The sequence below is a fragment of the Gadus macrocephalus genome, chromosome 8 (assembly GCF_031168955.1).
Source record: "Gadus macrocephalus chromosome 8, ASM3116895v1".
NCBI lineage: Eukaryota > Metazoa > Chordata > Actinopteri > Gadiformes > Gadidae > Gadus > Gadus macrocephalus.
Genome location: NC_082389.1, coordinates 13,867,000 through 13,881,765, shown reverse-complemented (window position 1 = coordinate 13,881,765; position 14,766 = coordinate 13,867,000). Strand labels below are relative to the sequence as shown.

The window sequence follows — 14,766 nt, the reverse complement described above, 5'->3', positions numbered from 1 at the left end:
ATTGATGTGTTAATTAGTCTGCTAGTTAGTGCGCCAGTCGGCTAGCTTGCTAGTTATTTCAGTGAGTGAGCTAGCTCCTTAGTTAGTTAGAGAGCTAGATAGTTAATGATGTTAGTTAGTTGGTAGTAGTGTGGTACTGTGGCTGTTCCAGAGGTAAGACCTGCTACCTGTTGAACCACCGGCCTATAAATCCCTGCTAAGAGGATCTGTCTGCACACACACACACACACACACACACACACACACACACACACACACACAGATGCACTCTCTCTCTCTCTCTCTCTCTCTCTCTCTCTCTCTCTCTCTCTCTCTCTCTCTCTCTCTCTCTCTCTCTCTCTCTCTCTCTCTCTCTCTCTCTCTCTCTCTCTCTCTCTCTATCTCTCTTGTGTTAAGCTCTTGAGACAGACAGACAGAGAGACACACACGCATACGAAGAGAGACACACACGCATACGAAGAGAGACATGGTCTGACGGGTCTGTCTGGACCCTAATGGCGTGGTCCTGGTCGCTGGGAGGAAGTGGACCATGTGAAACAGGAAGTGGACCATATGAATACAGGAAGTTGAGCGCCGAAGCCCTTTGAGGACTCAGACCAACCCCCCCCCCCGACACCCCGACCGCCCCCCCGTCACAAGGTAACCACGGTAACAAACTGTGCGTGTGTGGTAGCTGTAACCTCTGATGCACTGCTCGGTACTGACATGTTGTTGTCGGTGTGATGGTTGTGGTGGTTGTGGTGGTGCGGCGGCTGCCTCAGCATGGAGCCAGGGGAGGCCTCTCCCCTCCGACACTTCGTCCTGGCCAAGCGCACTGTCAACGGCATCTTCGAACAGATCCTGCTGTATGCCAAGGAGGCCTCCGCCTTCGCAGAAGGTCTGACCCCCAACTGCCCAGTAGTGCTCCTCCCGCCTCCGCCGGCCGGCCGGTGCTTCTGGAGGACCTGATAATGCTGAATAGAGTGTGTGTGTGTGTGTGTGTGTGTGTGTGTGTGTGTGTGTGTGTGTGTGTGTGTGTGTGTGTGTGTGTGTGTGTGTGTGTGTGTGTGTGTGTGTGTGTGTGTGTGTGTGTAGAAACGACTTGTGGGTGTCATGGTGTGTGTATATATATATATATATATGTGTGTGTATATATTTATGTGTATGTATACATATCTATGTGTGTGCATATATTTATGCGTGTATATATATATATATATGTGTGTGTGTGTGTATATATTTATGTGTATGTGTATACATATCTATGTGTGAGTATATATTCATGCGTGTATGTGTGTGTGTGTGTGTGTGTGTGTGTGTGTGTGTGTGTGTGTGTGTGTGTGTGTGTGTGTGTGTGCAGAGACGTGGTGTGGGTCGGAGGGCTCCAGCGTGGTGGGTCAGGCTCAGTGCGAGGAGCTGCTGAGCTGCTGCACCAAGCTGACCACCATCAGAGACGTGCTGGCCAGGAGACACATGAAGGTGGCCTTCTTCGGCAGGTCAGGGAGACAGGCGTTCCCCTCTGCTGTTGCAATTGGTCAAAGGCTGGCAGTTGTTGCCCACTTTGCTTAGTCTATGGTTCAAAGGTCATCTTTTTATGAGCGTCATTCACTGTGACCGTCCTTTCTTCATCCCCTTTTACATCCAAATTTTGATTGGAATTTCAGTTTAAATTTAAATAAAGATTGAAACATATTTTTGCATTGACATTTTAATTACAAATGTGTTTCAATTAAATTAACTTAAAAAGTACATAAACATTTACATTGAAATGATAGAACAATACATCGTTAGAAAATCAAGGAGAAAATACAGAATGGGTATAGCTGTTTCAGGGCCAGTAGCTAAGCTCTGATTGGCTGTTTCAGGGCCAGTAGCTGATCTCTGATTGGCTGTTTCTGGGCCAGTAGCTGAGCTCTGATTGGCTGTTTCAGGGCCAGTAGCTGAGCTCTGATTGGCTGTTTCAGGGCCAGTAGCTGAGCTCTGACTGGTTGTCCCTCCAGGACCAGCAACGGTAAGAGTACGGTGATCAACGCCATGCTGCGTGACCGCGTGCTGCCCACGGGCATCGGCCACACCACCAACTGCTTCCTGAGGGTGGAGGGCACGGACGGGGAGGAGCCCTACCTCACCACCGAGGCCTCCGCCGAGAGGAGGAGCCTGCAGGTACAGGGGCCCATGGCGGCCGCTAGGACCCCCGCACTGGGGGTCTGGAGCTGCTGGAAGGACTGGGCTGTCATAGGGAACTGGTTTGGGGTTCTCTCATGGTGACCGTGTCTCCTCTCTCCCCCTCTCTCTGTCCGCCCTCCTCATTCTCTCCCCTCCTCTCTTCTCCTAATCTTTTCCAATCCCTCTCCTCCCGTTCTCCTCTCTCCCCCTCCTCTCCTCCCCCTCCTCTCTCCTCCCTCCTCTCCCTCTCCCTCCTCTCTCCTCCCCCTCCTCCTCCCTCTCTCCTCCCCCTCCCCCTCCTCTCTCCTCCCTCCCTCCCTCCCCCTCCCCCTCCTCCCCCTCCTCTCTCCTCCCTCTCCTCCCCCTCCTCTCTCCTCCCCCTCCTCCCTCTCCCCCCTCCCCTCTCCTCTGTCTCTCAGACCGTGAACCACCTCGCCCACGCGCTCCACATGGATCCTACGTTAGACTCTGGCAGTCTGGTCAAAGTGTTCTGGCCCAAGGGCCGCTGCACCCTGCTCAGAGACGACCTGGTTCTCATGGACAGGTGGACACACACATGCACACGCGCACACACACACACACACACACACAGACAGACAGGCACACATCACGCATTACACGCACACACACAATCACACACACACACACACATGCCCACACTACACGGAATGCACACACACGCACACACATACCCACAAACACACATACCCATAAACACACAGCTACTTCCTGTACAATCACTGAAACTACACTACATCCACCTATAGTACACTCACACTCACAAACACACACACACACACACACACACACACACACACACACAAACCCTAGATGAAGCGCCATTATGTTGTGTGTGGTTGTGATGGTATAGCCCTGGAACGGACGTGACGGAGGAGCTGGACAGCTGGATCGACAAGTTCTGTTTAGACGCAGACGTCTTCGTCCTGGTGGGGAACGCAGAGTCCACCCTGATGAACACGGTAGCACACACCTATACACACACACTCACAGTACTATACACACACAGACACACACAGACACACACACACATAACTAAGCACACACACACACACACACAGACACGATCGATATACATACACACAGTACTATACACACAGACATACACACACATATACACAACCAGTACTATACACGAAGACATGCACACACACATACACAAACAAACACACTCAATGTCCCTCTGTGCGCAGGAGAAGCTGTTCTTCCACAAGGTGAGCGAGCGGATCTCCAAACCCAACATCTTCATCCTCCACAACCGCTGGGACGCCTCGGTCACAGAGCCCGACCACGTAGAGGAGGTAGGTATGAGGCCGCCCCCCGTCAGACCCCCATCAGACCCCCGTCAGACCCCCTTCAGACCCCCATCAGACCCCGCCGGACCCCCATCAGACCCCTGTCAGACCCCTGTCAGACCCCCGTCAGACCCCCTTCAGACCCCCATCAGACCCCGCCGGACCCCCATCAGACCCCCGTCAGACCCCCGTCAGACCCCCGTCAGACCCCCGTCAGACCACCGTCAGACCCCCGTCAGACCCCCATCAGACCCCCATCAGACCCCCTTCAGACCCCCATCAGACCCCGCCGGACCCCCATCAGACCCCTGTCAGACCCCCGTCAGACCCCCGTCAGACCCCTGTCAGACCACCGTCAGACCCCCGTCAGACCCCCATCAGACCCCCATCAGACCCCCGTCAGACCCACCTGGTGGCCGGTGGACCTCAGGCCCAATGCACATGGTGCTTTGCCCTCAGACCGCCTACAGCCGGTCTGAGGCCTGAGGTCTGGTCCTAGGCGGGTGGGGGTTCTGGTTCTTGTGCTCCAGGTGAGGAAGCAGCACCTGGACCGCGGGGCCAGCTTCCTGGCGGAGGAGCTGAGGGTGGTGAGCCTGGAGGAGGCGCCCGGACGGATCTTCTTCGTCTCCGCCAAGGAGGTGTTGTACTCCAGGATGCACCGCGCCCAGGGAATGCCGGAGACAGGTGAGATGGGTGGAGATGGGTGAGACGGGTGGAGATGGGTCAGACAGGAGCAGATGGGTTAGAAAGGTGGAGATGGGTGAGACTGGTGGCGATGGGACAGACAGGAGGAGGGTTGCGGTGACCCCGGTCCTGGACTGGCTGCTCAGCAGCTTGAGGAGGGAGGCTCACCGTGTGTCTCCTGCAGGGGGCGCTCTGGCCGAGGGCTTCCACGAGAGACTCCGAGAGTTCCAGAGCTTTGAGCGGACGTTCGAGGTACGGAGCTCATGGGGAAATCAACCACCCATAATAACCACTATTGTAACTTTGTATTTTCGAGTCCTCTAGTAAGTTTGCAGTTTTTTGTAACTAGGCAGTGCAGCACTATCACTTCTTATCGTTGCTTGTTCAGATTGGATTTGCATGCTTGGTTTGTTAAAAGCATCCGCTAAACCACTCTCTGTAATGTAACACCGTGTTAGCCGTCAGGGAGGTGTCTTCCTCTCAAACAGAACCAACAGTTGAACCCTGTGTGTTCTCTTGTCCACCTGACCTTCGACCTGCAGGAGTTCATCTCCCAGTCGGCCGTGAAGACCAAGTTCGGCCAGCACACGGTGCGTGCAGGGCAGATCACCCAGGCCGTCAGGGACGCCATGGACGCCGTTAACATTTCCGCTGCAGACAGGAAGTGAGTGCGTCTGACTCTGTGTTGCCTGGCTCCCGTTTGTCCATCCATCCCCCAGTCTTCGATAAACAGCATGCCAGAGAAACACATATGTCCTATCGAGAGAAGTCATCTCAGCAACCCTTGAGACCTCTCGATGGAGGAAATTCAGTTACTGAAATAGAGGAAATAATTCAAGTGACATGATGATGATATTACAGTAGCTCGTCGTATTGGACTCCTGGCGCAAAGGTGCCGGGTTTGATCCCTGATCCAGGTCCGGTGAACGCATTGCTCAGCCTTGACCTCTGACCCCTGAACTCTGACCTCCGACCCCTGCGGTAGGATATGCTGCCTTGAGGAGCGGGAGGATCTGCGGGACCGCCTGGACTTCGTCCGAGGTCAGATGGGTCGTCTGAGCTCCAGCCTCCGGGACCAGATCAGCACCCTGAGCGAGGACGTGGCCGCCCGGGTGAGTCCCCCCCATGTAGGCCCCCCAACTAGGGACGGCTGGTTTATTCGTAGCACTGATTAACTGGCATTTTCTGTTTCCTACGGTTTGTGAAAAGGCTTAACCGAAAAAATGTGATTTATAGAAGTTCTTTACTGTATTTGTTTTCCCTTAAATAGTAAGTGAACCTGCGGTTACAGCTGGGATGAAATGTGTTTTGTGACTTCTGGGAAGGAGGGTGCATGTTATGAGCCATGGTAACATTTGTTAATGCTTTTTTTTGTATCGTGTAAAAACGTGTGATGTATAATTTGTAATGAACTATTGTGTCCTCCCCCCGTGGCTGCTACCTTGCCGTGGTGGGGAGGCTTGCGTGCCTCCGTGACTCTAAAGGCTATACCGGCGGGGATTCATACCCCCTGTAGGTGCAACCATGCCGGGCAGGTTTTAGAGTAGAGGCCGGACGAAAAGCAGCACCTGGTCCTCCAGGTTGGGGGTTGGGCGTGGGGCCAACAACCCCACCCTGTAAAACACTTGCAGTTACAGAAACGTTGACAAGAGAACTAAGAGAGGACACGGCCCTGGGAGAGAGTAGCTCTTCAGCTAGAAGACAAATGACGTTGTGTGGTGAAAGCCAGGAGCCCCTGGAAGCCACAGGACCGACCATCCTTCTCTCAACCAGGAAAAACATTACCATTGGAACATGGAATGTAAGAACAATGTATCAAACAGGGAAAACCTTTCAAATAGCACAAGAGATGAAAAACTATAATCTTGTACTAATGGGCATCAGCGAGGCAAGATGGACACAATCAGGCCAGAAAAGATTAATGAGTGGAGTGCTGCTGATTTACTCGGGCCATGAAGATGACTATGCCCCACACACAGAAGGGGTAGCCCTCATGCTATCAAGAGCCGCACAGAGAGCACTGATAGAATGGGAGGCCCATGGACCAAGGATCATCACAGCATCGTTCAGAACAACAAAGGAGAAGATAAAGATGAATGTCATCCAATGCTACGCACCAACGAACCCCAGTGAAGAAGAAGAAAAAGAGGAGTTCTACGACAGGCTTCAGAACATCCTGGACAAATATCCAGAGAAAGATACCACCATCCTCATGGGTGACTTTAATGCAAAGGTAGGAAAAGTAAACATTGGATATGAGGAGGTGATGGGAACACATGGACTTGGAGAAGCAAGCGAAAACGGAGAGAAGTTCATGGATAACTGCGCACTGAACAAGCTTGTTATCGGAGGCAGCATCTTCCCACATAAGAGGATACACAAAGCAACATGGGTATCACCAGACCACACAACAGAGAACCAAATAGATCACATCTGCATAAGCAAGAAGTTCAGAAGATCACTACAGGACGTGAGAGTTAAAAGGGGGGCAGATGTAGCATCTGACCATCATTTGTTAACTGCTAGACTGAAACTCAAGCTCAAGAAGAACAAGACGGAGACAACAGCTAACAGACAGAAATACAACGTGAGCCTATTGAGGGACGCAGAAAAACAAGGGGAATTCAGACTGAAACTATCAAACAAATTTGAAGTTCTCCAGGACCTACTTGAAGATGAAAACAGCATCGACAGTCAGTGGCAACATATCAAAGACGCACTAATATCCACATGCCAAGAAGTGGTTGGCTACAGGAAATTCCAGCAAAAGGAGTGGATATCTACAGAAACCCAACAAAGGATCCAAACAAGAAAAGAGAAGAAAGCAGTAGTGACAAACAGTCGTACAAGAGCATCCAAGGCAAAGGCACAAGAAGAGTATACTAATATCAATAGAATGGTTAAGAGGAGCATTAAGGTGGACAAGCGGAAATACATCGACAACCTAGCCGAAGAAACAGAGGAAGCAGCAAGAAATGGAAACATGAAACAGTTGTATGACACCACCAGAAAGCTGTCGGGCAAATACAGCAGGCCACAAAGACCGGTCAGGGATAAAGAGGGAAACAGCATTAAAACAAAGGACGGACAACTACACAGATGGGCAGAACACTTTGAGGAACTGCTAAATAGACCCCCACCAGTAAACCCACCAGATATCCAACCAGCACAGACCGACCTCCCCATCAGCTGTGACATACCCAGCAGAGAGGAGATCAGGAAAGCGATACAGCAGCTGAAGAGTGGGAAAGCAACTGGGCCAGATAACATCCCGGCAGAAGCCCTAAAGGCAGACGTTGGTATCACGGTGAGCCTGCTGCATCCACTCTTCAAAAGGATCTGGGAAGAAGAAGAGATACCATCTGACTGGAAAGAGGGCCTTATTAACAAGCTCCCAAAGAAAGGAGACCTGGGAAACTGCAACAACTATAGAGGGATCACCCTACTCTCTGTGCCAGGCAAAGTGCTAAATAGAGTCATCCTGGACAGAATGAAGGATGCAGTTGACCACCAACTGAGAGACGAGCAAGCAGGATTTAGAAAGAATAGGTCCTGTGTCGACCAGATTGCCACTCTTCGCATTATCATAGAGCAGTCACTAGAGTGGAACTCCCCACTCTATGTCAACTTTGTCGACTACGAGAAGGCATTCGACAGTGTACATAGAGAGACCGCATGGAAGTTATTGAGACACCATGGAGTGCCCACTAAGCTAGTGAACATCATTGAAAACAGCTATTCTGGAATGACCTGTAGAGTGATACATGATGGACAGCTCACAGAACAGTTCCAGATCAAGACTGGGGTCAGACAGGGTTGTCTTCTATCCCCATTCCTGTTTTTACTAGCCATTGACTGGATCATGAGAACAACAACAGAACAAAGGAAGAACGGAATCCGATGGACATTATGGACACAACTGGATGACTTAGATTTCGCAGATGACCTGGCACTACTGTCACATAGCTACCACCAGATGCAAGACAAGATCAATACACTCATAGAGACTTCCTCACAAGTAGGACTTAACATCCATGAGGGAAAAACTAAAAACATAAGGATAAATACAACTAGTACGGAACCGATCACCCTTGGTGACACCATGTTAGAAGAGGTAGAGTCCTTCACCTACTTGGGGAGTATCATCAGCAGTCAGGGTGGTACAGATGCAGATGTAAAAGCTAGGATAGGTAAGGCAAGGACATCATTTCTACTTCTCAAGAACATCTGGAACTCTAGAGAGATACGGGAAACGACTAAAATCAGAATCTTTAACTCCAACGTAAAATCCGTCCTGCTCTATGGGGCAGAGACATGGAGAATCAATAAGATCACAATAAATAAAGTGCAAACCTTCATAAACAAATGTCTCAGAAGAATCCTGAAAATCTACTGGCCAAACAAGGTCAGCAACAACGATCTGTGGACAAGAACAAAACAACCCCCAGCAGCAGACGAAATTGGACGAAGAAGATGGAGATGGATCGGGCACACATTACGCAAACCAGTGTCAAACACCACCAGACAGGCTCTGACCTGGAACCCTCAAGGAAAGAGAAGCAGAGGACGTCCTAAAAACACCTGGCGCCAGGACCTTCAGGCAGACACCAAGAGGCTGGGAGGCACCTGGTCGCAGATAGAAAAGAACGCCAGTGACCGTGAACTCTGGAGGTCCCTTGTCGACGGCCTATACCCCAGCAGGGGTGCTACAGGGCACTAACTAATTAACTAATTGTGTAGGAAATTCACAATGAGAAGCTTAACCCTCACTCGGCCGCGGACATCAAAGAGAAATCGCTGCTCAGGCTGAGCTCAACACACCCACATACACCGTAGCTTTATACTATAGTCGTCCAGGACTCCTGACCCTCTAGCGACGAGAACGAGATCCACGAATCCCCACATCGCAAGCCCTTACACTGTAAGTGTCTGAGCAGCATAACCCTCTCTCCGACGCCGCATGCTACTGCTAACTATGGAAACAGTTCACAAATTTGAGATTTTACGTTAACTTCAAGTTGTCTGCGCATTGTCAACATGAATACAACGTGTAATTAACATGTTCGAAACAACACATTTTTTAAACAGTTTGGCTTTTTATGCCAGAAAGAGCTCTACACGTCCACACATGCCTCGCCTCCATGGTCCCTTGTTCGTGTCGTTGAATAGTATACCAACAGGCACGTCGGCGTCACGGAAGACAGTGATACGTGTTCAAGGCAGGGGATGTTCAGCCAGTGTTTTGGGAGACTGAGGATTTCCCTCCTGATTTGGCTAAATTAAGGTCTTTTTTCAGTAGCAGTGATTAAATTACATTATTATTTTGACAATCAAAAAGACAACCACCTTATTCCAGCAGCACCTGTAACAGACACATGCAGGTGTGTGTAGCACCAAGAGATGATGCAGCTCAAGCCGCAGAGAGCATGCAGAAGGCAGGTAACCTCAGCAACAGTGTTTTTATTCCTTATGGGAAGAGAAGGCCCTGGTGGCAGCAGGCCATCCCAGATGACCTACTTCATCACAAGAAATATGGTTCCCATTTATACAGCAGGGTTTGACCAGGTCAGACCCGATCTCAACCCAGTCACACCCCCATATAGACCCTCAACGTCTGACCTTTGACCTTTATGCACCGATTCCTGCTGTAGGTGGCGGCAGCTATGTTGGATCAGATCCGGAGTCTGGCGGTGCTGGTGGAGGAGTTCCGGTCGGACTTCAACCCCACTCCCGACACCCTGGCCCTCTACAAGGCTGTACGTCCGGTCTTCAGAACCCCTAACACAAACATGGGCTCTAAAACTGCTCACACACACATGGGCTTCAGGGATGGCTCACACACACCTGGGCTTGAGGATGGCTCACACACACATGAGCTTCACATCCAGCCGTAGAAAATAAAAGTCCTGCAATTTCTGTGGTCTGACCCCTTATACTAATGTATTAATAATAATAATAATAATAATAATAATAATAGATGCTATCCATTGGTGAGTCAATCATAAATAGTGCGCTACAGTATAGTTAGTATAACAGTAATCAAATTAGACTGCCTGCTTCTTCAACCATAGCCTGCAGAGCTTTTAACACACACAAATGCACAAACGCACGCACACACACACGCAGTCACAGTCATAAGGCAGCTGAGAGGCTTAATGAATTAGGGAGTATTGAGGTCAACAGTCAGTGTGTGTGTGTGTGTTCAGGTCTTTGAGCGCTAATCGTTTCCTCTCTCCTCCTCCCTGTCTTCTGCCCTTCTTCCTTCCTCTCTGGCCTTCTCCTCCTCTGTCCCCTAACCTCCTCTCCTCGCTCTCCTCCTCCTCCCCTCTCCTCCTTCTCCACCTCACCTCACCTCCTGCTCCCATTTGTTCCTCCCCTCTCCCCTCCTCCTCCTACTACTCCCCCTCCTCCCCCTCCTCCTCTAGAAACTGGTGTCCCATGTGGAGGAGAGGATGGTGAGCTCCTTGTCGTACCGCTGCTCCCCAGGAGTCGGCCATGATGTCCAGGCGACCCAGACCAGCATGATGGGTCCGCCTGCCCTCCTTTAAGTAGCCCTGCACTAGCAACGGCCTGATCACAAAATAAAAGTCCTGCTGCGGGTGGCTTACACACATGCACTGACCTCAGCGTCAGCGGTGCATCTGGCTTCATGCTAATCAGAATCCGTCTGTTCCACGTTATGTTAATCTGAAAAACCAGGGTGGGCGGGGGGGAACTGCCGAGAGGGCTTTCATTTTGGTTAATCCGTCCGCTCAGAGAGGGCTTTAATTTTGGTGTATCTGTTATTTTTATTTTGGTGAAGCAGTCCGCTCGGAGAAGGCTTTTATTTTGATAAATCCGTCCGCTCTGAGAGGCCATTTATTTTGATGATTCGGTCCACTCGGAGAGGGCTTTTATTTTGGTGAACCGGTCCGCTCGTGAGGCCTTTTATTGTGGTGTGTGTGTGTTTGAGCAGAGAGCGTGCGCCCGCTGCTGTCCCTGGACGCCCAGGAGCACTTCCAGCTGCCGGGCTCCAGGCCCGACCTGCTCCTGGACCTAAACCTGGCCCAGCTCTGTGGAGACTTCCAGGAGGACATCCGCTTCCGCTTCTCTCTGGGCTGGACCGCCCTGGTCACCCGGTTCATCGGCCCCGTCAACGCCAAGAGGGCGCTGGCCGGCGTGGACCCCAGGATCCAGGTGGGCCCCCTACCCACGTAGTGAGGACTACACAGTACTCATTATGTGGTTAGTACTGTGTAATACTAGCTACATAGAGAGTACTGCACAGTACTCACTATGTGGTTAGGACTGTGTAATACTAACTACATAGTGAGTACTACATACAGTACTCATTATGTGGTTAGTACTGTGTAATACTAATTACATAGTTAGTACCAACTAGTTATTTTAGAATAGTAGGAGTCAATTATTTTCTTTTTTAGCCGTATCTATGATTCAGGCTCATAAGATCCCTTTGACCTTCGACTTCCAGCGGCATCATCTGTCAGCAGCTGTGACCCTCCCTCTCTCTCTCCCTCCCTCCCTCCCTCCGCTGAGCAGAACATGGTGCAGGAAGGAGCCAACCTGAAGGATGAGATGGTGGTCTCCATAGCGACGGGCCTGGTGTCGGTGACCTCTCGCGCCTCCATGACGGTGATAGTCATCGGTGGGGTGGTGAGTACAGGGTTTTACTTTATTAACTCTGTTATGACGACATGACGTCATCTAAAAACATGAAACATCGACGAACAGGAATAATCATCACCTGCCTTCCACATTCTAGACAAACTAAAATAAATACTAGATGCTGAATTAAGCTAATATAACCTAAGATAATATAACTAAATTAAGATTGTGCGCTACATTAAATTGAAGCTCACCTAAAGTACGATATCCTAAGCTATGCTAAGCATAAGCTTGTTTACACTAAATTAAGATAAGCTCAATTAAACAAAACGAAGCAGCACCACAATGCACCACAATCCAAGGTGATAAACTAACCTGGCTGCTTGGTGGCAGGTGTGGCGCTCGGTGGGCTGGCGTCTCATCGCGCTGTCCCTGTCGCTCTACGGCCTGCTCTACCTGTACGAGAAGCTCACCTGGACGGAGGTGGCCCGGGAGCGCGCTCTGAAGCGCCAGTTCGTGGAGCACGCCTCCCAGCGGCTGCGGGCCCTCGTCCCCGTGGCCAGCCACGGCTGCAGCCAGCAGGTCCACTCGTGAGTCTCCTTCGACGTCGCCTTCTGCTGTCTCACACTGTAGGGCCGAGGTCATAGCCGGTGATGGCAGACACCGGGAGCGGCGGTAGGAGTATATGTCACTTGATACGCACATAATGTAGGCCTGTAGCCGAGTCCCGACACACAAGCACACACACATACCCGTCCACAACTCACACACACGGCTCTCTTTTGACTCATGACTTCATGTTTCCTTTCCCATTGGTCTCATTACTTCCTGTTCCGGGTGTCTTGTCATCCAATCGGTGGGCTGGATCAGCCACCTGATGTCGGTCTTCAGCCGCCTGAGTCAGCGTGTGGATCTGAGCGAGGCGGAGCTGGAGGAGCAGATCCGCCTGCTCACCTTCAAGATCCAGCAGCTGGAGAGTGTCCAGCGCCGCTCCAAGGTCCTCAGGTCCGTCCAACCACCGCAGGAACTTCTTAAGTCACTCAGTTTAGCTAGCTGTAGCAGCAGCTCGTACCCAAAGCTACTTACGTTCAGGTACAGCGCATTTTTTTGTCTAGCACTATTGCACACTAATGTTCGAAAAAGTGTGATTTATATAAAAGTATATTGCTGGTCCTACCTGGTTTGAGCTGACTTGGTTTAAGGTGGTTCCAGCCGACTTAAGCTGGTTTCATGTGGTTTGAGCTGGATTAAGGTGGTTTGAACTGATTTGAGCTGGTTGAAGGGGGTTTAAACTGACATGAGTGGGTTTAATGTGGTTTAATGTGGTTTGAGCTGGATTAAGGTGGTTTGAGCTGACTTGAGCTGGTTTAAGGGGGTTTGAACTGACTTTATCTGGTTACACTGAAGTGTGTTTCCCGGCTTGTGTTTGACAGGAACAGAGCCACTGAACTGCAAGGCCACCTGGATGTTTTCTCAGCTCAGTACCTCCACGGCTGAACCACAACCTGACCAACACAACCGCTGGACTAGACACAAGAATCTAGACTCCAATCCAAGACTCCTCCTAGAAAAATCCATGCCTAAATTCTTCTCCAGATGCGAATGAGAGGCATTAGTCCAATTTTTTAAATGTCGTCCCCAAAAGCACACTGTGTATTCTTGTGTGTGTGTGTGTCAGTAACTGGAGTCAGAAAATTCTCAGAGGTGGGATAAGAATAACTTAGCATTACATAACATCAAAAGGTCAAAATCATTTTTTTTCGTTTTTATCCAACAAAGAGGACTTATAATCAACTGCAGACAGTTGTGGGTGGGATCAAACTTAAGGTTCTTTGCCTGACACCCGGTGGCACAGCAAGCTTCAAACAGTCTTTCATTTTTGGACTGCAAATCTGCAAATCTGAAAGCAACACCCCAGGTCAAAGTTTAAATAACTCAAACTTTGAAGCGAGTCCCCTCTACTGTACCGCGTCGCTAGGGCAGGGTGCATGGCCCCCTCACCTCTCTGCCTGTGATGCTTTCTCTGCAGGGAAACAATGGAGTGGGCTTTGCACCACGTCTCAAGTGGGCAGGCCTCCAACACCAACTCCTCAGAGACGTCCCACTGCACTGTCTTGTGAAGCTCACTTTAGCCTTCTGTGTTTGTTATCTCCTTGAGTCTTCTCGATCGCACTACAATTGATGTCCAACAATCTCCAACGTGGACATAAGAATCACCTCAATACTGTGATACTTAGAGCTGACTGGTAGTCCTGTTTTGGCCTTCAATAAAACACCTTTCTTAGTTCATATAAAAACTGTTGGCCTGTAAATCTCTATCGTATTAAAAAAGTTGGTTACTGATTAGGATAGTCTTGTATAGCGACGTTTGTTGGTGATAGAATCTTAATCTTGTTCTAGTCATCACACAAACAATTTCAATCTATTCACTTTTTCACTTTCTTTTTCCCTGGCTTATTGTAAAATATACAATGGTGGAGCCTGCCAGACAACGGTCTCCGTGTGAAACAGCGCCCTCTGGTGCAGAGAGGAGGACCTCTGTAGATCGCATTCTCGGCACTTCTGTGATATAAAACGTACCTGTTTAGCTTGGTCTTCAGGGCTATAAATCAGCCTTATTTAAAGGCAGAATTGTTTTTACTGGGCATTTCAGAGGTTTATGGTTTAGTATTTGTCTCCCTCTGTTGGAGGACGTGTATAATTTCACTCTTTGGGCGACCCCATACCATGGGACTTGGGTTAGTGGATGAAAGGACAGTTGATCAAACGCATGCATCAGGAATATCAAATCAGATGTGAGGGAATAGTTGATTTATCTCACAGTATCTCGCAGTGTGGCTCAAAGCATTTGGATCACAAGAATAATTTAGAACATAAGATAATATAACTGAATCTATAAAAAATTAAGTGCACAGGATAACTATCCTCCGAGTGAAGAATCTGTATCAAATAATCCACACCAGGTTTTTTATTCACACCGTCCAGTGAAGAAAATTAAGGAAGATGGATCTTTGCATGT

General features: G+C 49.7%; 1 protein-coding gene across 2 annotated transcripts; it reads left to right on the top strand.

Moving 5' to 3' along the window:
- The first annotated feature begins 442 nt into the window (after nucleotides 1-442).
- Nucleotides 443-14,029, top strand: LOC132463242 (mitofusin-1-like). Of its 2 annotated transcripts, none has more exons than XM_060059263.1 (18): nucleotides 443-639; nucleotides 762-877; nucleotides 1,340-1,475; nucleotides 1,980-2,142; nucleotides 2,565-2,689; nucleotides 3,017-3,125; nucleotides 3,357-3,464; nucleotides 3,989-4,142; nucleotides 4,327-4,394; nucleotides 4,685-4,806; nucleotides 5,128-5,254; nucleotides 9,794-9,898; nucleotides 10,568-10,670; nucleotides 11,098-11,318; nucleotides 11,682-11,795; nucleotides 12,141-12,337; nucleotides 12,618-12,752; nucleotides 13,181-14,029. In XM_060059263.1, the coding sequence occupies exons 2-18, from the start codon at nucleotides 763-765 to the stop codon at nucleotides 13,242-13,244; spliced, it is 2,166 nt and encodes a 721-aa protein (XP_059915246.1). In that variant the 5' UTR covers nucleotides 443-639; nucleotide 762; the 3' UTR covers nucleotides 13,245-14,029. The 2 variants fall into 2 exon arrangements, with proteins under 2 accessions (XP_059915246.1, XP_059915245.1); XM_060059262.1 differs by having other exon boundaries at nucleotides 12,618-12,839.
- The last annotated feature ends 737 nt before the right edge of the window (nucleotides 14,030-14,766 follow it).